General features: G+C 46.3%; 1 protein-coding gene across 10 annotated transcripts in view; it reads right to left on the minus strand.

Annotated features, from left to right (window-relative positions):
* Positions 1-2,083: 2,083 nt before the first annotated feature.
* The window catches only part of KDM5C (lysine demethylase 5C), a 33,357-nt gene continuing 11,562 nt past the window's right edge, over positions 2,084-23,878 (minus strand). For 3 of the 10 annotated variants that reach the window (XM_064278307.1, XM_064278304.1, XM_064278303.1), the window contains 19 exons: positions 22,829-22,948; positions 22,538-22,696; positions 21,472-21,653; positions 21,211-21,373; positions 13,282-13,401; positions 12,977-13,171; positions 9,422-9,603; positions 9,208-9,332; positions 8,934-9,081; positions 8,191-8,296; positions 7,069-7,427; positions 6,429-6,567; positions 5,722-5,901; positions 5,230-5,367; positions 4,411-5,010; positions 4,193-4,315; positions 3,611-3,689; positions 3,281-3,480; positions 2,084-3,175 (listed from right to left, as the gene is read on the minus strand). In XM_064278307.1, coding sequence (XP_064134377.1) covers positions 2,810-3,175; positions 3,281-3,480; positions 3,611-3,689; positions 4,193-4,315; positions 4,411-5,010; positions 5,230-5,367; positions 5,722-5,901; positions 6,429-6,567; positions 7,069-7,427; positions 8,191-8,296; positions 8,934-9,081; positions 9,208-9,332; positions 9,422-9,603; positions 12,977-13,171; positions 13,282-13,401; positions 21,211-21,373; positions 21,472-21,653; positions 22,538-22,696; positions 22,829-22,948 — 3,684 coding nt within the window. In that variant the 3' untranslated portion in view covers positions 2,084-2,809. The other 7 variants (XM_064278312.1, XM_064278311.1, XM_064278310.1 and 4 more) reach the window with 4 other exon arrangements.

A 23,878-nucleotide genomic window follows, 5' to 3' on the forward strand; every position in this document is an offset into this window, starting at 1 on the left:
ACAGATCTGGAAATAAACTTTCTGGAAGAGGCGAGATTGACCTGGGTCTTGCAGGATGGGGGCTAGGACCTTTCCTGCAAAGCTCATGGGATGCTACATCTGCTGTGACACGGGCAGAAAGTGTGAGGATGGGGCAAGAAGGCACCTAAATGGGAAAGGCTGTCTGGAAACTGGTGAGAGGTGGGCCCATACCTTGGAGGACCCCTACTCCAACCCTAGTAGTTCTCGAGCCTGAAGATTTTGGGCACCATCTCTTCCCCCAACTCTGGCCAGTTCCGGTGGCTGATTGCCTTGGGGTAGAGATCAGTAGTGAAGTGCTGAGGTTGAGTCCCTGCTTCTTCCAGCTCCCAGGCCCCAGTCTCTTCTGATGTCTTCTCCTCCATCCCCCTTTTCATGATCAATTCCAGATAGGTGGGCAGAAAAAAGATTAAGTTTTTCCCTTGGACTGGGGCCTGGGGTTAAGTTGAGCCCAGGATAGGGCTGTCCACAGACCCCTGCCTCCCGTTGTATAGCCCCAGTGACCCTTAACAGGAAGACTGGGTGAGGCAAGGCTGGGCCAGACCTTCTACCAAACAAAGCGTGGGTTTTCTCACACATCACTAGATTTCTATCAAACGGAAATCTTCGCGGGGGGTGCGGAGCGGAGCAAAATGAACCCACTGAAAATTCAGAAGAGGAAGAAAAAAATAGGGAGTGCTGAGCTCCAGGGCTAGAGATCAGAGCTTGGCTTTTAACTTCTCCATGCAGTCCCTTGAAGGAGGGAAACCCTTGAAGAGCTGGGCATGATGTGAAGCTGGCTGGCTTTTACCAGGGCTTCAATACTCCCACTTCCTCCACTGTATCGTTCCATCATGGGCAGACTCTGAACACAGAACACTCAGGACCACAAAGGAGGGTCTAAGATCCCTTTATGAACGTGATGCAAGTTGGTTACGCTTCCTGCCAGAAAAAGATACACATGCAAACCCCCGTTAAGATATGTAAACCATTTCAAGTGACGGTCCCTGATACAGTCCAACATCCTCGTTTTAAGGACTTTGGGGTGTAGCAGGGACTCTGTCCAACTGCTATGAGACCATTAATATGTACATTTAAAAGTGAACTCAGCACTTGAAACCATTATGCTAAGCGGAAGAAGCCTGTCACAAAGGACCACATATTATATGATTCCATTAATACCAATGTCCAGAATAGGCAAATCCATAGACACAGAAAGTAGATAGTGGTTCTCTAGGGCTTGGAGGCTTGGGGGACAATGCCTAAGAGGTACAGTTTCTTTTTAGGGTGATGAAAATATTCTAAAATTAAAAATATGGTTGCACAACTCTGAATATACTAAAAGCCACTGAACTGTACAGTGATTTGTATGATATGTGAACTTTATCTCAATAAAGCTGTTTTTCATTAAAAAAAGTGAGCACAAGCATTTTGGCTTTAGTCTCCCTTCAGCAGGGGCAGAAACTCTTTAGAGTGGAGAAAATAATGCGGGGAGGATCCCTGAACGTGGCATATGGGTTGGACAGTAACACGTTCCTACAACGATTAAGTATATGTATCTTTATATATATTAAGGGCAATGAAGCATCTTAGGTTTTAAGCAGAGTAACATGATCATATCTGCATTTTAGAAATATCCTCAGAATCACTGAATTGTACATTCAAAACAGGTGAGTTTTACGGTATGCAAATTATACCTCAATAAAGCTGTGGAAAAAAAAATCCCTCTGGCACCTTGATAAGGATGAAATGGAGGGCATGAAGTTGGAGGAAACTGTTGCAGGACTTTAGATGAGAGGTGCCAAGGTCTGTCTGTTGGGAGTTGGGGAAAACTGGCTTGGGGGTGAAAGGTTGGGGTCCAACGTTAAGAGAGAACCTGGTGGAACTCAATTCAGATCCCCGAGCACCCTGGCTTCAGCCTTAGTGCTCCTGCCAGCACTACAGCTGCTCTACTGACAGGTGATGGAGGCACTGTTCTCCCCCTTCTAAGAGAAATGCACTTCAGAAACGTGTTTCCAAAAAATGTTGCTAAGGGTTTATTTCTAACAAGAGGAAAATAATAAAATAAAATTAACATAGGCTTCAGTTGAAACCAAGCTTCTTTTGCTTTTTTTCTTTTGAACAAATTAATTACACACCAACAATCTTCTTTTATTACAACATGAACCCAGGAGGAGGAAAGGAGACAGGGGAAGACCGGGAGGGAGGGCTGAGGTGGTTGTGAGGACAAGCACCAAAAGCTTTCTTCAGATTACAGGGAGCCCTGTTATGTTCAACTCCTCAACCAAATTTATTTAAAATAAAAAAAAACTGTGAGCACAGCTATGTGAAGTTTCCTCCTCCTGGGTGGAACAGTCAGGGGAAGGGAGGAGAAGGGAGAGGGAAGAGAATGGGGGAGGGAAGAGAAAGAGGGAAGCAAGGTTAGTGTAACATAGCCGGCCAGGGCTGGAACCAGGGAAGAGAAGGGAGAGGAGATTCCCCAGCTTGCATATGCACTGGCCCTGTCTCTGGAATGGTGCTGGCACGGCCTCTGCCACCCACCCTGCCCACCTACCCATCCATTGATCTGCCTCAGGTGTCTGGGAATGCTGGTTAGAGGCTACCAGGGAGGGGGACTCCAGGGGCCGGCCCCCAGGAGCTGAGGTCTGAACGATACCTTGGAGTCAGAATACGAAAGTCAAAGGACTTCGGTGGTAGGCTGGGGGAGTGGCCATCCCCCCAGCCCACCTGCCCACCTCCCAGGAAGCAGGCTTGATGGTCAGAGAAAGGATCCTTGAGGCCAAGGGGGGGTCTGTTCTAGGCTCAGCCACTGTCACAACTGTTGCTGAGGCGGCTGTTGTGAGCTGGCCATATGCAGCTGGGGAGTCAGAGTGGAGAAAGTGGCAGAGAAGCCTGAACTGGCCGCTAGCCCCGGCTCCAAGCCATTCTGGTTCTCCTGGGGGATGGGGCTGCCAGTGGTGGGGAGGGGAGGGATGGGACCCTCACCCCCAGTCTCCTCCTCCAGCTCTTCTTCCTCCTGGGCCTCCTCAGCCTCTGGCCCTGAGCTCCGTACCCTCTTTGGCTCTAGCTCCTCTCGGGCTGGGTCATCACCCTCCCCACCCCGATCCACCTTCCTCCGCCGCCGCTTCTCCAGGGCCCGGCCCCGTGCCCGACTCCCATGATGCTCTGCCTTCTCCAGCTGTAATCAGAGATAGGCAGAAAGGGATTGTGGGCCACTGGTCAGGCCTGGGCTTCTTGCCCAGTTGGCTTGACCCCTGGCCATACCCATGACCCCTTTCCTCACCTCCAAAAGTGTGCGGATCCGCTCCAAGTCAGGAGGCTTCCCAGCCTGTAGAAGCTGCCAGATGCTGTGGTTCTCATCCAGAGTCACCTCAAGCAGGTCCCCCTCCATCATGAGCTCTTCCAGGGGGGCCCGGGTTGCCTCAGGCAGCTCCAACATGGGCCCAGTCAACTGTGGTAACAGCGAGGACAGCAACTCCAAGTCTGGAAGGTTGTGGGGACAGGCTGGGTTAGAGGCAGCCCTGGTCTTACCCCAACCACCATGACAGAGCAGAGGATCACATGGGTCACTCTGATGACATCCAGTCAACAGTATACCCACACCCAGACCTACCTCTCTTACCTGAGCCCTCCCCCAGGGCTACCTTCTCAGGACTGGTCACACTGTCTCCGTTTTCTAGCAACCCCTGGACCTGCCAACGGGAGCAAGAATGGGTAGGGGTAACTGAACTGAAAACCCAACTCACTGCCGTCAAGTCGAATCCGACTCATAGCAACCCTACAGGACAGAGTAGAACTGCCTCACAGGGTTTCCAAGGCTGTGACCTTCACGGAAGCAGACTGCCACATCTTTTTCCCATGGAGCAGCTTGTGGGTTTGAAGAGCCACCTTTTGGTTGGCAGTTGAGTGCTTAACCACTGTGCCACCAGGGTTCCTCCCAACTGAACCGAAGAAACAGACCCTATTCTTCCTCCCCAACTCCAAACTTGGGACCTTCCACCTCCTGAAGGAGGATGGAGACTCAGGCTGCCAGCAGGGAGCATCATCTGGAGATCTGGACAGGATACAGAATGGCAGGGAGGCAGGGTCAAGGGAGACTGAATGCTGGAAGACAGGGACAGGACTGGAGCCTCCTAAACAGGGGTAGGGGCTAGGGGATAGGGATCTGAGGACAAGTACTGGGCTGGCAGCTCACCTTAGGCATATCCTTGCCACTGCCCTCTCTGAGAGGGTCAGAGGCAGGGACTGAAGGGTAGGTGGGGGGTTCCTCCGGCCTGGGTTCAGATGCAGAATGGCAGGGAGGCAGGGTCAAAGGAGACTGAAAATTGAAGGACAGGGATAGGGCTGGAGCCTAAACAAGGGTAGGGGCTAGGAGATAAGGATCTGAGGACAAGTGCTGAGCAGGCAGCTCACCTTAGGCATATCCTTGCCGCTGCCCTCTCTGAGAGGGTCAGAAGCAGGAACTGAAGGATAGGTAGGGGGTTCCTCCAGCCTGGGTTCAGCTTGCACCAACTGATGAAGCTCAGCCAGCCGTCTCAACAAGGCAGTCACATCCTCAGAGGCCAGAGCCTGCCTGGCACGGCCTTGCCAGCTGATGGCCCTCTCTGTGAGGCACTGTAGAGCTTCACCCTCAGGCAGCCGCACAGGCAGTCTCTGCAGGGCTACTAGCAGTGCCAGGATGGTCTCTAGGCGTGGGCGCCGTGAGCGCATGCACAGTGGACACAGGAATTTGGTGTCCCACTCCCACCAGGCCAGTAGTGGGGATGAGATGGGACTGGACCTCGGGGAGCTGAGGAGGCGCGGCACCGATACACATCGCCCATGGAACCAGTCCTGACATAGGTCACACTGCAGAGCTCCCACCCCAGCCGGCACCTGCCCACACACACAGATGGAGGTTGCAGAGGAAGCTGTGGTCAACGATGACAGTGGACTGGGCTTGGCTGAGTTGGTGCGACGCAGCTGCAGGATACCCTCCTTCTCCTTCTGTTCCCCCTCCTTGAAGGCCACAATCTGCCATGCCCAGGGCAGGGGGAGATCAGGTTACCACCCAGTCCTCTCCCTTCTCTCACCCCTTTAACTCACTCCCAAACCGGGAAAACTGAGGCTCAGGGGGCAAGTGGTCACCCATGGTCACCCAGCTCAGACACGCTATCATAATCACCAAGCATCAGTCATTGCAGGGAGACACCGAGAACCCAACTTCTCTCCAGCTATGCCCAAGCTCCTTACCACAGAGCCTGGGTCCCTGAGGTCCTGCGCAGACAGCCCCAGCAGCTCTGTGTCAGATTTGTACAACCCCAACTCCTTCTCCATCCACCGGCTTCGTTTGGTGCTGTCTGAGCCAGCGTCTGCACATGGGCAAAGAACCTGAGGCAGGCAGAAAGAGAGGGAATGAACTGGCATCCCCTACCCTCCACGCCCTTACCTCTATCTACCCTGCCCACCCCCCGCCAAAAAAAAAAAACCCATTGCCATCAAGTCATTTCTGACTCTCAGTGACCCTACAGGACAGAGTAGAATTACCCCCCAGAGTTTCCAAGGAGCGTCTGGTGGATTCAAACTGCCAACCTTTTGGTTAGCAGCCAAGCTCTTAACCACTATGGCACCAGGGCTCCCCTCCCCTCTCCAGACCCCTCAAAAAACCTGTGTTCTCATATGAGTCACCTCACAACAGCCAGGCCAGGGGCAGGTGAGGCTGTGGGTCAGGGTCCTAGGCCTCACCTCCAGCAGCGTGTAGCAAGAATTCTTCTTGAGGAAGGTCTTGGAGGCCTTCTCCCTCCACGAGTGTGCTGTCAGTACCTGCAGCTCTAGCTGTCTCAGCTCCTCCAGCCCCACGGGTAAGTCCCGGCCCACAGCCACCAGGCCTTCCAAGTCATCCAAGCAGGGATAGTGGTCACCATTCTGGGAACAGGGGCAAGAGAAAGCTCAGTTCAACTTGCCAACATCCACTAATACTTACTCTTACTGGGAAGTTGGACTGGATTCACAGTCTTGAGGCAGAAAAAAAGAGGGATCATCCTAAGGAAGGGAACACCTACCTGCCCCTCTCCCCAAACTCCTACTACATTCATGAGTTCAGCTCCAAAATATCCAGTCAGTCTCCAGGACTACCAGATTAGTTATTCTGTTATGCTTTGCGCCTCTTCTATCCTCCTCCATGCCAATAGCCCCTGCCTAGCTCCACTCCTCCATCACCTGCCTCCCTGCCCCAACCATTCTCATCCTCACCAGCTCCTCTCCTCCCCTCCTCCCTCAAGCCAGCTTCCCAAACCCTCTTCACACTGCCCACCAGGCACATTTGTACTTCTTTTTTATGTATCATGCCCTTTTCCTCTCTAACCAACCCAACCCAGTATAACCCAACATATGTGTCATCTCTTCCCAGCTGGACTGAAGGCCTCGGCGGGGGGAGAGGACAGGGTCCTCACTTGGATCTCATCCACATCAGCAATCCAGGCCCGGGCCTTAGCAAGAGCCTCCTTGAGAGCCTGGATGTTGGGCAGGTGAACAGGGATGTTTTCTGCCTCACGGATTATGGCCTCCAGAGTGGCCGGTGGATGCTTCTGCCTAAAGGTAGGGGGAAAAAAAAGAGACTCGGTCTGGGGGTGGTTTGCCTAACCAGAAGCTGAAACCTGGCCACCAGATCTAACTGCATGGGCTCCTGGGGTGCCTGTTATTCCTGCTGACACTTGGGCTTACTTGCTTGTATTCTGCCTATGTGTGGCTGCCAGTCTCTGTCCCAGATTGCATGCACCCAACTTCATCCTTCTGCCATAACTCCTGCACCTCTGCCTATCCACCAGTCTGTCAGCCTGCCCCGTGTGTGGTGTCTTTCTACAGAGATCTATCTGCCTGAATGTGTACATGTCAGCCAGTAAGGCTAGTCCTCTATAAATCCCTATCTGTCCACCTCTGCATCTCTACCAAGATAGGGAAAAAGAGGGCAGGAGAGTCAATACATCAACGCAGGAGTCTAGTCCCCAAGGTTACCCATGGGAATCATCTTCGGGTTCTCCACTGTACGTTAAAGGATGGAGTAGGGAAGGGAAGGGAAGAGGCTCAACCTACCTGGCCTCCAGACAGAGATGGGCCTTCTCCTCCCAGCGTTCAGCTATGGTCAGCAGCTCCTGCAACTCAGCCCGGGCCTTATCCACAGCAGGGCTAGGGGCTACACTGGCGCCCGCAACCAACAGTCCCCGCATGACAGCCAGGGTGCCCCTTCGGGCTGAGGGGGCCAGCGTGCGTTTCACCTCATCCAGCCATCGCGCTTGTTCCACCTGCCTTTGGAGCTGCTGGGTCTCAGGTACCTCTACCCCCAGCCTCTGCCCCCTCTCCAACAGGGACTGCAGCAGCCCTGGACTAGAGGGCAGTGAGGCCAAGGCCTCACAGGCTTCAGTTTGGTATGCTTCCACCTGTTCCAGAAAACCCTACCAAGATACAGAAAAACAAACCCCTCAGCTGGGCTCGCTCAGAGGTCCCACCACCAGATAGCCTTGTCTCACCTACCTTCTTACCCTCCAGTCTTTTTGGAAAAGAGAGCCTACCTTGGGCTGGGCTTTCCTCCTCCATGCCCTAAAACAGTGGTTCCCAAAACTGACTGCCCATTAGAATACCCTGAGGAACTTGTTAAAAATGCAGTTTCCTGGGCCCCCCTTCTAGAGATTCTTAATAAGGGTTGGTTAGGAATCTGTGCTTTAACTCCCCAGAGGATTCTGATGTATAGCACCAAGAGAGCCTCTGCCCAAAAATGCTATGCTTAGTCTTCTCACAAACCTTTTATGTTCATACTAGTGCCCACTGCCATCTCCATCCCACTTCTCCCCTACCTTTGTAAACTTCACAACTTGCAGGCCCCCCACACACCATTTTCACTTCCTTCTCCTCCCTCAACTTTCACATATGGGGTTTCAGGTTCATATCCAGTCTCTTCCCCCATCTCTTCTCCTAACAGAGTTAACATTCCCTTAACTCTGCATCCTGTATTCATACCCTTGCCACCTACCCCTCAAATCCCATTTCTAAGAGGCAGTCACTAGATGCTCTGCCTCATACCTTTCATTATTTTTTCACATGTGCACCCTGTCTTGGCCAAATACTAAGCTATTTAAGGAGCTAAGAGAGCCCTGCTGCTTAGCTCCCCTCCCCACCCCCCGGATCCCTCAGCAGCACTTCAAACCCACCCCTCCTCACCTTGACATCCCCAATCTGGTGCATGGCACAAGGCAGGTTGTTCATCTGGTCCAGAAAGGTCCGGAGCTCAGCCAGGGTCATTTGTAGACCAGCCACCCTGTAGGGGCTACAGAGTTTCACATATGGGATTTCAGGTCCAAATTGAGTCTCTTCCCCAATCTCTTTTGCTAAGACCCAACACTTTTCTTCACCACACAAGCCTGCCTCGATTTCTCATACCTCAGAGTTCTCCCAGCTGCCCCAATAGAGGGAGGGTTTTAAGATAATGAGTATTAAATTAAGATTTGAGGGAAAAGAATCAAGAGAGAATATATTTGGGGGGAGGTGGGGAGGCCTTGGAAATTAACTGATAACAAGCTTGACTTTTCAATCCATCCTCTGCTGAGAACTCTAAAGCTGTGTCGCTATGATCAAGTTTATGCTTCTGTGTCCTTGCCCCTAAACCTTGCACAACTTCTCCCTGCCTGTCCCTCAAATCTCCTCCAATCTCCTCTAGGTACTGATAAAAATAAACATTTTTAGGTATCTTATCACTGAGGCTCTCCTCTCCATTCTATGTTGCCTAGTCTCCTTGTCTTCCCCAATACCTTCCAGGCCACCACCTTACACTCCAGTGCTTGTGTCAGCTTCCTGCTGATTTCCAGTGTACCCAATGGTGCTCACAGTCCACCTCTTGTAGCACTTTTCCAAGATGCTAAATACTCAGCAGGCTATCTCTGCCCCAACATCTCATGCTGCCATACCCAGCTTCCTGGCCGCTGACCAGTCCCAGAGCCCGGGACACGCAAGCCTCTGCTTCACTCAGGCAGTTCTTCAGTCGTTGTAGCAGCTCACTGTTAGGAAATCTTCGCTCACGGGCCTCAGACTCTAGTGCTCTCAGCTCTTCAAGGCCTGGAAAGAGAATGAGAGCAGCAAGGAGTAGGCAGTATTGAGGAAAGGCAAGAAGGGAGTTTGGGAATACAGGAGAAAAGGGACTAGAACTTGCCTGTGGAGTCCCTCCGTCCCCCCATCACTCACTGCGCTTCCGCCCATCCTCCACCTCCAGAGCCACTCGCACTTTGTTGGCCCAGGTGTCAAAGGACTCAGCCCGAACCTTCAGCTTATGGAGCATGGCAGGCAGTTCATCTAAGGTATACCGATACCTAGAGGAAGAGGAAACGGAAGAGCACATCTGGCCTAATTCTGCATCCTCCTCTTTGCCCCACTTCCTCCAGGTGGGTCCCATGCTCACCGCAGGTACTGCCGGCTACTAGAGCACTTGCAGAGGTCATTGATGTGGGAAAGGCAGACGAGGCCATCTGGGCAGTCATAGCAGGCCAGGGCTGATAAGAAACAAGTGGTCTTGCACTTGATGCACTGGCGCTCATCATCTGGGAGCAGCTCAAAAGCCTCTCGTTCAGCCTCCGTGATGCCCTGGGAGTGTTCAACCGACATACATTATACAGGAGGAGAACAGGGTTATGGAAACCCCATCTCAGCCACCACTGAGCCCCACTTTAGACTACAACCTCTGCTGATGGCTGTGGGGAAGACCAAACCCCACAGGGCATACCTGCCTCTGTAAAGTTCAGACTCTCAAAGCTGGGGGGATCAGATGAAGAAGGACAAGATCAGTTTGTGCTGAGGCAAGGAGAATTTTATAGAGAAAGGAAAATCAGGTAAGATTCAGATAAGCAGAAAGGACCTTTTGGGCAAGAAAAAGCAAGGAAAATGGTGGACCAAGGCATGGAGAGTCAGCAATGTGTGGGAGTGGCCAAGAGATAGGCCTGGCTAGTGTGGAGGGCACATGCTGAGTAACCATGTTAGCTTCCAGTTATTCAGTGCCCACTGTGTTCCAAATGCTGTAATGGTTATTTACTAGACAAGAGACACTGCATACACCTATCTAACATAAAAATTCAACTGTATGTGCTTCCATCTAGTCTTTAAAGATATAAGCTTTTCCCAATGATGCTGAACAACAACTAAGCCAATGATGGCATCTGTTGCTCAGATGAAGAAAAAGCAATCTGTTCCAAAAATGGAGGAAAAGCTGGCTGTGCTGGAGTAATTTCAAGACAATACAATGCTATATGGGCAATTTTAGGGATTTTAAAAGGAAATTTTGACTATAACAATTTTGTCTCATATACTGACTTGTCTAAAACCTATCCCCTACAACCTTACTTATATAAAAAGACAAGGACAGGCAAATGTACTGAGACCAAAAATTATTAGTAGTTATAAAGGGAGGGAGGGAGGGGAAAAGGGGGGGGTGTTATTTCTTATGGAATACTGAGTTTCGGTTTATGGTAATGGAAAAATTGCACACAGTAAGGGTAGGCCTACGTAACTGATTAATGTAATTGCTGTCAATATGCTGAATACCTATAAAAAGTTGAATTAACAAAAGTTGTGTGATATATTTACAACGACAAAAAACAAAAAAGAATAGCAACTGAGGCTGCTTAGGTACAACCAAACACCTCATGGGATTTGGTTCCTTCGTTTGGTGGGTTAGGGTCATGGTTTCATGGGACACCCCAGTTAACTATCCTAATAACTTGTTCAATGCTTCTCTTCTACCCCCTAGTTTGTTGTGTAGGGCCTGAGGTCTTAAAAGCTTGCAAGCAGTCATCCAAGGCACAACTGGTCTCTATTTGCCTAGAGCAACAGAGAAAGAAGGAGAGCAAGAATAGGAGGAGGAAATGGAATGTGTGGCTCACTGTCTCCATGAACAACTGCCTCCTTTGCCATGAGAACCACTTGGAAAAGGAGTGAGAATGGTTGCACGACTCAATGAATGTAATCGATGTCACTGAATTGTACATGTGGGAACTGCTGAGTTGGTGTTTATGTTTTGCTGTGTATACTTCTCAACAACAACAAAGGTAATTTAAAAATTACCCACATAAGATATGAAGAGTCCACTGCACATTAAAACTTCAGCTCTGCCACTTATTAGCTGTGTAATCTTCAGTAAATTATTTAAACCTTTCTCAGTTTCCGTTTCCTTATCTTGTAAAATGGAGACAACAGTAGCAGCCCTCATTGGGTTGTCATGACGATTAACAAAGATAAAGCAAGTAAGGACTTAGAAAAGTATCTTAGCACTTAGAATAAGAGTTCAACAAATATTTACTGTTATTAACTTTAATTTTCAGATAAGGATTACCTATTTCATATGCCTATCTCATTTTACTAAGGAGGAAACCAAATCTTAAGAGTCAGTAACTTACCCAAAGTAGGAATTTGACTGCAGTCAATTCTGTCTCCAAAGCCAGACAATGCTCTTTCTTTTTTTATTTTGGATCATGGACTCCTCTGATAATTGGATGCAAACTATGAGCCCTCTCCCCAGAAAAGTACTCAAACACAATCTTTTATAGAATTTCAATATTAGGGAGGATCCCAAACCCTCCTCTAAGATAAGGCAAGGGCCAAGTGTAAAAAATTCTGAATGTCAGGATAAAACCAAAAAACCAAACCCACTGCCACTGAGTCGATTCAGACTCATAGCAACCCTGCAGAACAGAGTAGAACCACCCCACAGGATTTCCAAGGACATAAATCTTTGCAGAAGCAGACTACCACATTTTTCTCCTGAGGAGCGGCTGATTTGTACTGCCAACCTTTTGGTTTGCTTAACCACTGCGCCACCAGAACATCTAGTCCCCCCACCTAGCTCTGGGTCCTTTCCACAGCCTGCAACAGCCACAGAGTCACCATTTAAGAACAGTGCTAAACGGCTCTTAGAGAGCTAATCCGTTAGAGAGAGAGAGAAAATGATGCCTGGAAAAGCCCAGCACCTCATCAACTAACACCACAGACTGAGAGGCCCCAAACTTCCAACACTTCCTGTAGCTGCAATTCTCCTTACAGCCCATGCTCATGGTAGAGTTATAAATGAGCTTTAAAATAAGTATTACCCAAACAGGCAGGAAAGACCAGCATTGCTCTGTAATCTTATGGAGTACTCTCACTAAGTTGACTCCCTAACTGGGCAAGCACAGAGCTTTAAGAGAAAGGTGGAAATGACTTAAGTGGACTTTATAACTGCAGCAGCCCTCACTCATCTACACACACAACTGACATATGTTTATGAGAAATCTATTAAAGTAGCACCTCCTTCTACTTGGTAATATTACCCTAGTTCGAATTGTTGAGCCATTTGAATGAATTAAAATGGCATTTCCTAATATTCCACATTTCAATCATTTTCTTCATGTATTAATATCAATAATCATAGCAGCAGCTACACTGCAAGTATAGTAATAGATGCTCTGGCATAAACCACCTTGCTCAAGCTTTACAACCACCTTGCAAGTTAGGTACTTATTCCCATTTTACAGAGTGGGAAAGCGAGATGATGAATGGTTAAGTAACTTGAAAAGGTGCCCAGCTAATCATCGGTGGGGATTTCATATGCTAGTCTGTCTTGTTGGGTTACGTAAATAATGATGAATAGCAGCTACACTAGCACCTACCGTTGGCCACTTACTTAACAAACATTATCTTTAATTCACTCATCTATCCAAAAAGATAAGCATTATTATAATCCTCATTTTTCAGATGGGGAAACTGACAGTGAGGTAAACAAACTTGCCTAAGGCTGTTGGTTAATGGTAGAGCAGAGAATGGTATGCAGTTTTCAACCCAGATGCATTCAGTTCTTTTCACTACATCCTAAGAGTACAATCTACATCTTCTACTTCTTGGTGCTGCTTCTTCCTCCCCACCACCCATGTCTCCCCCCGCCGCCCCCACGCTAGGGTACCTGACCCAAGGTGCTCGCCCCATGACCCACCTTCTCCAGCAGGGCCTTTCGTAGACGCCGCTCTTCTTGCACCATGATGAACATCTCCTTATGCACAGCTGCTGCCAGGTTCAGGTCCAGCTTCTCTGGGCAGGCAGCCATCTTGCAGATGAGCTCCTCATGGGAGAAGACGCAGTATCTGCGGAGCCGGCGGTAGTGCTCAATGCACTGGCGCCCAGCAGGCAGCTGTGGACAGGTTCAAGGTTGAGTGTGGCCAAGTCTGGAGGCCGTGGAGCCTCAGCTGCACCGTAACACTCCTGTTTCTGCTTGCCAGTCCACCAACATTCCAAACTCACCCAGTCAGCAGTGCAAAAGTTGACAGCCTCAGCAAAGTTGTAGCCTTGGTTGAAGCCACTGTGGTAAGCACGGGGGAAGGTGATAACAAATTCTCCTGCACACTGGTTTGTGCGGACAACCTGAGGAGGAAAAGCCAAAGTTGGTGAGACAGACGTTTTTCACAGCCTGCATAAACCTGATTTAAGCGCAGGGTCCTTAAAGAGACAAAGGAAAGCCTCAGGAACACATACAGTCTGACAACAGAATCTCAAATCTTCCAACACTTAAAGGACTATGGTCTTTGCTCACAAGTTTCTGATTTGTATTTCAGATGACAGTAAGATTTGAGGGTCAAAAGTAGCAAGTGTACATACCAAAATATTTCAACTTCCTCAGTAATTTTTATAAAAATACCACTTCTCATTAAACTGGAAACCCTGGTGGCATAGTAGTTAAAAGCTACAGCTGCTAACCAAAAGGTCGGCAGTTCAAATCCACCAGGCGCTCCCTGGAAACCCTATGGGGTAGTTCTACCCTGTCCCATAGGGTCACTATGAGTCAGAATCAACTCGACGGCAATGGGTTTGGTTTTTTGGTTTTCTCATTAAACTGGCAACTTTTTTCACTAAGATTTGTTTTTATCAGTCATATACACAGTGTCAAGAATCAAATGGTTCTACAAGGTTTATTACAAAATCAGCAGGCCCCGACTCCTCCCTGCCATTCTCTCCCAACAAAGGTGATCAGTTTCACCTCTTCCAATTATTTCTGTAGTCACCTTCATGTTACCTAAATAACATACTTCTAGACTATGTTAGAAGTCCCTGGGTGGTACAAAGAGTTAATGCATGCAGCTGTTAACCAAAAGGTTGGAGGTTACAGTCCACCCACAGGTGCCTCAGAAGAAAGGCCTGGTGATATAATTCCAAAAAATCAGCCATGAAAACCCTACGGAGCACAGTTCTACTCAGGAAACACTCCACAGCAACTAGTTTTTTCAGACTATGTTAAAAATAGCCGGTTTCTCAATTTGCTTCCTTTTCTATGTATGTATTAATAGTTTAATCCTAAACTTTCTAACAAGTATCCAAATCTCCTTCCTATCAATTTTCACCTTTCTGTAGCAGTCTCTTGGGGAGTCTTCTAATCTCTTCCAATCTGGACCAGCTGCCCTCCCTGGACCATCACTCTCCTGGGACAAACCTGTTCCCTAGATCCCATGTTTTCCTCTATTTCTTTGTTGTGCTCTAGCTTTTTCCAACAGCTTCCTGAGAAATAATGGTAAGAAGCTTTTTTTGAAAATCTCTCTTTTCTATCTCACACTTGACTGATAATTTGACTGGATATGGAATTCTACATTGAAAATCATTTTGAAGTCATCTTCTAGTTTCAGTGTTGCTGTTGAAAAGTCTGAAGCCATTCTGATTCCTAATGCTTTGAATTAAACATGTTTTCTCTCTCAGGAAACTTTGAGGATTTTTCTGGTCTCAGTATTTGATATGAAAATTCCTAAGATATATCTTTGGTGTGGATGTGTTTTCATCCATGTATTAGGTGGGCTCTTTTGATTCTGGAAACTTATGTCCTTCAGCTCTGGGAAATTTTCTTGAATGATTTCATTAATGATTTCTTCTGCTTAGTTTTCTCTATTCTTTCCAGAACTCCTATCATTTGAATTATTTAACCTCCTATACAGATCCTCCAACTTTGTTCATTTCTTTTTATTCCATCTTCTGTGGGATTTCCCTTTTTTTTTTTTATCTTCTAAACTTTCTTTTGAGCTTTTCAATTCTGCTACCATAATTTTAATTTCCAAGAGCTCTTTTTGGTTCTAAGTATGTTCCTTTTTAATAGTATCTTCTTATTTCACGTTGGCAACATATGCTTATTCTGAAGGTACTGAGATTTCTTTTCCTTTTCTTTTGAAGTTTACTTCTCCCTGCCTAGTCTGTTTTCTAAATTGATTTCTTTCTGGTTGTTTGGTTCTCTTTCGCTTTTATAGGTTTTCCTCAGTTGTCTCTTCATCTGTGGCTGTCTGCTTATATTTGAGAGAGAAAAAAGCTGAATGAAATCTCTGAGTACATAAGCTCGTCAACTGTGAGCTTCACTACAGGGTGATTTGGCTGGGCCATTCAACTTGGGAAACTCTAATTCTCTCCTCAGACTAGTCAGATCCCCCAGAGAAAACTACCAATTTCTTGCCTTTAGGAAAAAGGGGTGGCTGCCAGTGTTCTAAGACCCAAGTGCAGGGAGATGGCTGGGAAGCTCAACATCCACTATGCATACATTGGTGAATCCTAGCTATTTGCACTGTAACTTCATCCTCAACTGTACGCAGAAGACCTCAATCTAGAGACTGTTTTAACTTCTTCAAAAATAAATCTCCAGTCTTTTGTTAGAATGAGGGAGGGTCAGATTCCCAGCTGCCCAGCACGGGAAGAGATCTCAGTTTCTTATACAGACTTGAACCTATTCTTATTTTAACCCTATCCATCTTTACCCCCAGAATGCCTAGGGCCATCAACTCCTGAACCTTTGGGGGTTTCTGCAGTGTAAACCAGGTTGGTGCTCAGATATCCCAAGACTGGTTTAAGATTCAGTTTTCTCACCTATTTTCTAGTTTCAAGATTTTTGTTTTGAAATCCGTGATTCTTATTTTCTCCATCTCTGTAATTTTTTTTTTTTAAGGGGGTTTCAGTAAGGAGTAGAAGTGGCCACGTGTATGTTTCTGTCACCATTTTTACTGAGAGATCTCACAAAGCTTTTTAAGATGAATATTCAATGCTAGTGAAAATCAAAACCAAACATGTTGTCACTGCGTCGATTCTGACTCGTAACGACCCTATAGGACAGGGCAGAATTGCCCCATAGGTTTCCAAAGAACGGCTAGTAGATTCAACCTGCCGACCTTTTGGCTAGCAGCCGAGCTCTTAACCACACCACCAGGACTCCAATGCTAGTGAAGATACAGTGAAATAAGTACCTTGCTGATAAGGGGATCAATAGATTCTACTCTCTGGAAGGCAAATGTGTTAATATGTTCCAAGAACCTAAAATGTTTATACCCTTCAACTCAATGATTCCTCTGCTAGGATTCTAGATTAATTTGGAGAAAATTAACGTTCTAATAATATCGAATCTTCCCATTCACAAATATATCTCCACATTTATTTGGGTCATACATCAGCTCCCACCCCCACTATTTTTTCTCAAATCTATCCCTACTTAGAGGCAACATAAGCATTTCTTGCCTATATTATTGCACTAGCCTCCGTTATCAACCACCAGAATGGTTTTCTAAAACCTGCAAATCTGACCATGTCATGCCTCTCCTGAGAGCCCCTTACTTGAATCCCCATCCCTGACAAGCACACTTACTCTTCCCCTATAAAACTTTTCCAACTGCCCCTTCCTTAGTGACCCAGTCTATTGTTCTTTTGTAGCACCTCTTACACTTTATTCCCCTTATTGACTCATCTCTGTCTTCCACTCAACCATGCATACACACTGAAGGCAGATACTAGTTTATGTATCTTCAGGGTGCTGACCAGAAGCTTTGTATACAGAAGTAGCTCTAGAAATACTGCAGAATTACCTAGTCCCAGTCTTAATTTTACGATGTGAAAACTAAGTTCCAGAGAAACCTCAGACAGAACAAGAAGTAGAATCTAGTGCTCCTGACTCTTCATCTCAACCTGTCCCCTCATTTTGGCCATGTCACTTTATTGTTTTCTATGTGGGTGTTTAGAAAAGCTCGCCTCACATTCAACAGCTGTTAAAAATGGCAATTACGAATAGCCAAATGGAAAAAAAAACACCCAAATGTGCATCAACTGGTGCCCAGATAAACAAAATATAGTATATTCATACCATGAAATACTATATCCAGCCATAAAAAAGAACGAAATACTGATACATGCTAAAATGTGGATAAACCTCAAAAACATTGTTCTAAATGAGAGAATAACAACAAGAAAACTAGCTCAATTATTACGTAGCTTATTTTAAGTTTTATAGCAATTGGAAATGTAACTCCTTTACAAGAAGATGCCAATATCCTAGTGTTAGAGAAGAACCGAGGATTGCGGTTTTGTTTTTAAATGATACAATTAGTGTGACTTTAGAAGTCGTTATTATCTACATGGGGGCAACAGTGGTTCAGTAGTAGAATTCTCGCCTTCCATACAGGAGACCTGGGTTTGATTCCTGGCCAATGCCCTTCAAGCACAGCCACCATCCCTGTCTGTCAGAACTGGATTCAGCAGAGCTTCTAGACTAAGACAGACTCAGAAGAACAGCCTGGTGATCTATTTCCCAAAATCAGAAAACCCTACAGATCACAATGGTCCAATCCTGTTGTAAATGGGGTCGTCACGAGTCAGACGCCAACTTGACTGCAACTAACAGAGAGAAGCCAGACACAAAAAAACATATATTATATGATGTCATTTATATGAAATGTCCAGAAAAGGAAAATTTAGAGACATAGCAAATTAGTGGCTGCCAGGGACTAGGGTTAGAACTGCAAATGACTACAAATGGGCATGAAGGATACTTTTGGGGTGATGAAAATGTAAAACGATTGTGGTGATGGTAGTACATACCCAGTGCCGTCGAGTCGATTCCGACTCATAGCGACCCTATTGGACAGAGTAGAACCGCCCCATAGAGTATCCAAGGAGCACCTGGCGGATTCGAACTGAAATTCACTGAATTGTGCACTTAAAATGGGTGAATTTTACAGTCTGTAAATTATACTGCAGTAAAGCTGCTTTTAAAAAAGGATGGTTATAAATATTACATAATAATGAAGTAAAAATCATTCTAGATCAACACTGTCCAATATAAATATGTTAGCCACATATGTAATTTTAAATTTTCTAGTAGCCATATTGAAAAGTAAAAACAGGTGAATTGATTTCAATACATTTTTAATTAATATATTCACATTATAATTTCAATGTATAACTGGTATACAAAATTATTAATGAGATAATTTACATTCTTTGTTTCGTACTATCTGGAAATCCAGTGTATACTGGATTTTAGCACATTTCAGTTGGGACTAGTCACATTTCAAGTACTCAGTAGCTGTTATGTGGCTAGTGGCTACCAAACTGGACAGTGCAGTTCCAGGCCATGAAACTTACAAAACAGATTATAAAATTCATACACCGATTACTGCTATGTCAAAATTTACACAGAAAAGCAACAGGGAAACATAACGAGGTGTTTAGGGTGGGGGGGAATAGGGATAACGTCTCTATTTTCCATTTTATGGAAAGGGGTCATGTTTCTTTTTAACAAAAATAATATTATGTACCTATAAAAAGAAATGGCCTCCTCCCACCAAAGGAGGCCCCAGAGAGGAGGTTAAAGATAGCTCTGAGGGAGTTCCAGCTGGCTAAACTGCAGCATGCCAGCATGAGAACATGAAAATCACAGATGCCTTGGATTAGGGGGATACTGCCAAGGCCAAAGAGCCTGGAGATGCTGGCAACTACCTATAGAAGGGGCAGGGCAGATAGAGGGCAGGGTGATGAAGCAGCAGCTGGCCAGAGAAGCTGGTGTGCTGAGTGGGAGAAATGATGTGGAAGTAGAAGAGCATGTGTTTAAAAGTCTGTGATAGTTTTTTGTTTATTTTTTAAAAAGGTAAGAAGTGAACAGCTCCATGACTCTCTTGGAGCCCTGGTGGCGCAACGGTTAAGCGTTCGGCTACTAACCAAAAGTCGGCAGTTCGAATCTACCTACCGCTCCTTGCAAACCCTATGGAGCGGTTCTACTGTGTCCTATAGGGTCACTATGATGACACCTTAGATGCCCAAATCCTTAAGAGATTCCTTTTCTACTCTTCCAACTATCCTTGGCATTACAGGCAAGGAGCCCTGCTGGCGCAGTGGTTAAGAGCTCGGCTGCTAACCAAAAGGTCTGCAGGTCGAATCCACCAGCCACTCCTCGGAAACCCTATGGGGCAGTTCTACTCTGTCCTATAGGGTAGCTGTGAGTTGGAATCGGCTCCACAGCAATGGGTTTGGTTTTTTTTTTTTTTTTGATGCTGTGCTACATAGGTCAGGAAAAGAGGAGTATGAGTAAAGGTCAGACTAAACGTCCACTTGTGAAACAGCAGAAGTGGAAGGCAAGATCATTTCAACATCTTCAGTCTAGTAATTCTTAAATGCGTAAAGAAGGAAAAGGATATCCCCGTTCTGAGTGGAGGAGGGTTGCCTCGACTGTTGTAGGTTGCGTCTCCCTGTCCAATTCCCAGGATATCCCAAACCTCAGTTAAACATCACTCGAGTGTACAATAGAAAAAAAATCGGTACTCACAGGGTGTGTAGTACACATCAAAACAATATTGCTCTAGTCGAGGCTCTATTATACGGATGTCCAGGGCTATCTCAGACAGTAATTCAATATTTACTGATTGCCTACCATATTCCACGCATTAGACCAAGTGGCAGGGTGGCCAAGGCCGGGGGGGAGATGGGAATAAATAGGGAGATGTAACACAGAGTAACACTTGAAGCAGAGATGGAGAACGTACTAATTACTACACCTTCAGGACTGTGGATCAGGCTGTTTTAAGATCCATGTCAAATAAATTGGCTGATGCTTATCAATACTAGAAATTACCCAACGGGTAAGCCAGGTTGTCTACCCAGCATACATTTTATAGCGTAGGAGAAAAGTACACAGAGAAGGATAGGCCGGGTCTCCGGGTTCGACTTTTGAACTGTTAAATAAGTAAAAAGACCTACCGACTGCTCTGTGAAGGTAAACAGCATGGCAAGTGTGACAGAGACTGGTAGTTGTCCCCTAATATTCATTCTCGCTTTCTTTCATAATAACATGACCTCCAATTTTTTTTTTTTTTTTTTTTAATTTACATGACCATCCAGATTAAAAATCAAATTTCCAGTTCCCTTGCAGCTGGATGTGGCCATGTGACTATGTTTTGACTAACAGGAGATGAGCGACGTGTGCCCTTATAAGTAAGGGCATTCAACTAGCGCTTCTATATCTGTCTTCCACTGGTTGGAATGTGGATGTGATAATAAGCCATCCTTAAGGTGTTACCCACAATCACATTGCCCAGAGGGCTCACCACCACACCGTGTAACTAGCCACTATTATTTTGAGTATCTTTTAGAGTGGCAAAGGTTCCTAGGTAGTACAAATAGTTTGTACTTGACTACTAACCTAAAAGTTAGCAATTCGAACCCACCCAGTGGCACCACAGACGAAAGGCCTGGCAATCTGCTTTCATAAAGATTACAGCCAAGAAAACCCTATGGACCGGTTGCACTCTGTTTAACTCATGGGGTCGCCATGAGTCGGAATCAACTTGATGGCAACAGGATTATTAGAGTGGTCAAACATACGGTCCGACTAATACAGAAAGGGAATGAGAATGGGGCAAGACTCCAAATGACAACTACCATCACCACAAAGGACAGCACTAAATTATTCCTACCTGTTATGAATTGAATTGTGTCCCCTAAAGAGATATGCTGAAGTCCTAACCCCTGGTACCTTCATTGTGACCTTGTTTGGAAATGGAGTCTTTGAAGATGTCATCAGTTAACATGAGGTCATACTGCAGTAGGGCGGATCCTAATCCACTGAGTGGTGTCTTTATATAGAGAAGAAGAGACACCAACAGACACACAGAGGGAAGGACACCACGTGACAACAGAAGCAGAAATTGCTGCAGCTGCAAGTCAACGTATGCCTGGGACTACCAGAAGCTAGGGGACAAGAAAGGATCTTCCCCTACAGCCTTTAGAAAGAGCGTGGCCCCGATGACACTCAAAATTCGGACTTCTAGCCTCTAGAACTGTGAGGCAAGAAATTTCTATTCTTATACATCACCCAATTTGTGGTACTGTGTTACAACAGCCCTAGGAAACTAATACACTACTCCTTGTCCCTGTTTCCTGGGCACTCACCGGCACACCATGGGACATGAGGGTGTTGGGATTCATGAGGGTGACAAGTTGGTGCAAGAGGTCAGGCTGGCTATCAAACAGCTCAGGTGTCAGCTTCTTCATCACTTCTTCCAAATGTTCAGCTGCAAGCGAGGGTACCCCATACCAGGTCTTTGGCTCACCCCTGCCCAAGGAGAAAGGGGATACATAGAGTGGTCACACCCATGGTCATGCAAGGAGCCTGCCCTGACTGCCTCCCTGGCTCCTCAGGGCCCCTCTTACCAGTGGAGGTAGTTAATGGAGTAACTCCAGTGATCTTCAATATGCCAGCAAAATGCTGAGAAGACCATGCCCACATAGAGCCAGGGCACCTTCATGCCTGAGATATCTGCATTGATGTGGCACAGTACAGACTGCTCCAACACCGGCATAACATTCAGGTTCCAACCACTGGTAGCATACTCCTGTCAGGTCAGGTATTTGCAAAAAGGGGATGAGGATCATCCTAAGGGAACTAAGATCTTAAGTTATTTGCGCTAGCCTGAGGAACCTTAATTCTGAGGTCACAGATCTTTTTGAAACACCGAAGAAATATTATAGGTTTTCTCTCCCCAAAAGTATACACAAAATTTTACCTTCAATTTCAGGGAGGTTACAGATACACTTACCATCAAAATACCTACAAATTAAAAACCCTTGCTCTGCAACTTGAAAGATAGGAACCTTAGCGGGCAGTTCATAGGGACAACTCAGAAAAGGAGTGTGAGAATGTTTGCACAACTTGAAGGATGCAATCAGACACTGAACTGTACGTGTAGAAACTGTTGAACTGGTGCATGTTTTGCCGTGCATATTTTCAAGAAAATAAAATAAATTACAATAAACAAACAACAAATAATAGTAACGGAGCAGATGCCCCAAACCCCCCCACCCCCGACCCTTGCCATCTGGAAAAAACAAAACAAAATCCTGCTCTAAACCAAAAGGCACCTTTCCCTTGAGGTAGACCTGGGTCCTCACTTTTTCTTGCAGATACAAACCCAGTCCCTGAACATTTCTTATGAATGCAGCCAGGCATGCTGCCAGACATTTCCTATACCTTCTCGTTTAATTTTTATAACAAATTTGCAAGGTAGATATTATTCCCATTTTGGTGAAAGAACCAATCTCATGTCGGCACATACCAGGTCCTAGGTTGCATTCTTTACACGCAACATTTCATATCTCACCACAATCATGTAAGGCAGGCATAATTATCCCCACATTACAGCAATACGGAGTCTTTCATATATTAAATGAGTTGCCTAAGCTCACCCAGCTGACATATAACCATAAATCATCCACTCACCTCCTCCTCAGGAGTTAGATGCCGCTTACTGTCACTGACAGGGAAACCACTGCCAAATTCTTTGGAATGGATGTCAGCCCCATACTCAACAGTCACATCTTCTTCAATGCTATTCACCAGCCGCCAGAACTCTTTCTCCACAAGTTCTGTGGGCACCATCTGGGGGGACAGGGGTAGCAGATAACCGTGGACTATCATATCCTGGACCCACTGTCCCAAGAGGACTGAGACCATCAGGCACCAATACTTACAACCCTAGCCCCAATACTACCCCAGCCCTCCATCACCTACGTGCACGGGCATGTTGAAGTAGTCAGCTTTAAAGGAGTCAGCCATCTCGCCAAAGCTCTGCAGAGTGTATTCCCGGGTAGCCTGCTCAAAGCCAAAGGCTTCAGGGGGCCGCTTACACTCCTGAAACTCAAAGGAGAACATCTCATCAAGGCAGAAGCAAGAAGTGGAGAATCCTTAACAGTGGAGCTGGAATATGGGGTAGGAGTAGGGAGGGAGAACAACCCTAGGTCTGTGCTAGGATCCTGGGCAGCCTTCAATTTATAGCTCCACCTTTTTCTCCCGTCACAATGTTAAATTAGTTTTTTCATTCCCCACATGCATTTCTACCACGCTTTTGCTCATACAGTTCCTCCCTGGTGGAGTGTCCTCTTCCACTTTCTTTCATTGATACTTCAAATTCCAACTCCAGTCCCATAACCTCCAGGAAGCTTTCCCTCATCACTACAGCCCATGACCGTTCCTTCCTTTAGGACTTTAGGGTTTGGTTTTGTTTTTTTATCTAAACCATGGGTTCTCACTTAAATATGCTATCCTATGCTCTTCTGCCACCATTTTTCTGTCTAGCTAAAATTTGAGTTCATACACAATGATTAGGGAAGCATTCCTACGCCTAGACTGGTACTACAGGCCTGGGAAAATGAACTATGGCACCAGATTCTATGGTGTTAAACCCCACACTGTCCTTTTAAATTGTCTCAGAAGACAGAATGTGGATCTAATTCAGTCTCTGTTCGTAGTTTTAAATAAGAATTGTGCACACCCCAGACTAAGACACACAACCTGCTCGTTTCTGAAAAATAAATGCCAATCTGGTTCATTGGCCCACGACCACTTTAGAGAGTCATGGAAAGGTGGCAGTCTTCCTCGTACACGGTACAGTTTGTATACAAACTCCTCCCACTGGAATGCCCACTACCAAGGCCATTACGTACTGCTCTGATCTCTTTACTCATCTGTGTATGTGTGTTTACATGTGCGCTTGCACACTCAGTCTCTATGACCACAGCTAAGTCCTTAAGGTTTCTGCGTCCAGAAACCCAGAGGCAAACG

This window comes from Loxodonta africana, chromosome X (genome assembly GCF_030014295.1).
Source record: "Loxodonta africana isolate mLoxAfr1 chromosome X, mLoxAfr1.hap2, whole genome shotgun sequence".
Lineage (NCBI taxonomy): Eukaryota > Metazoa > Chordata > Mammalia > Proboscidea > Elephantidae > Loxodonta > Loxodonta africana.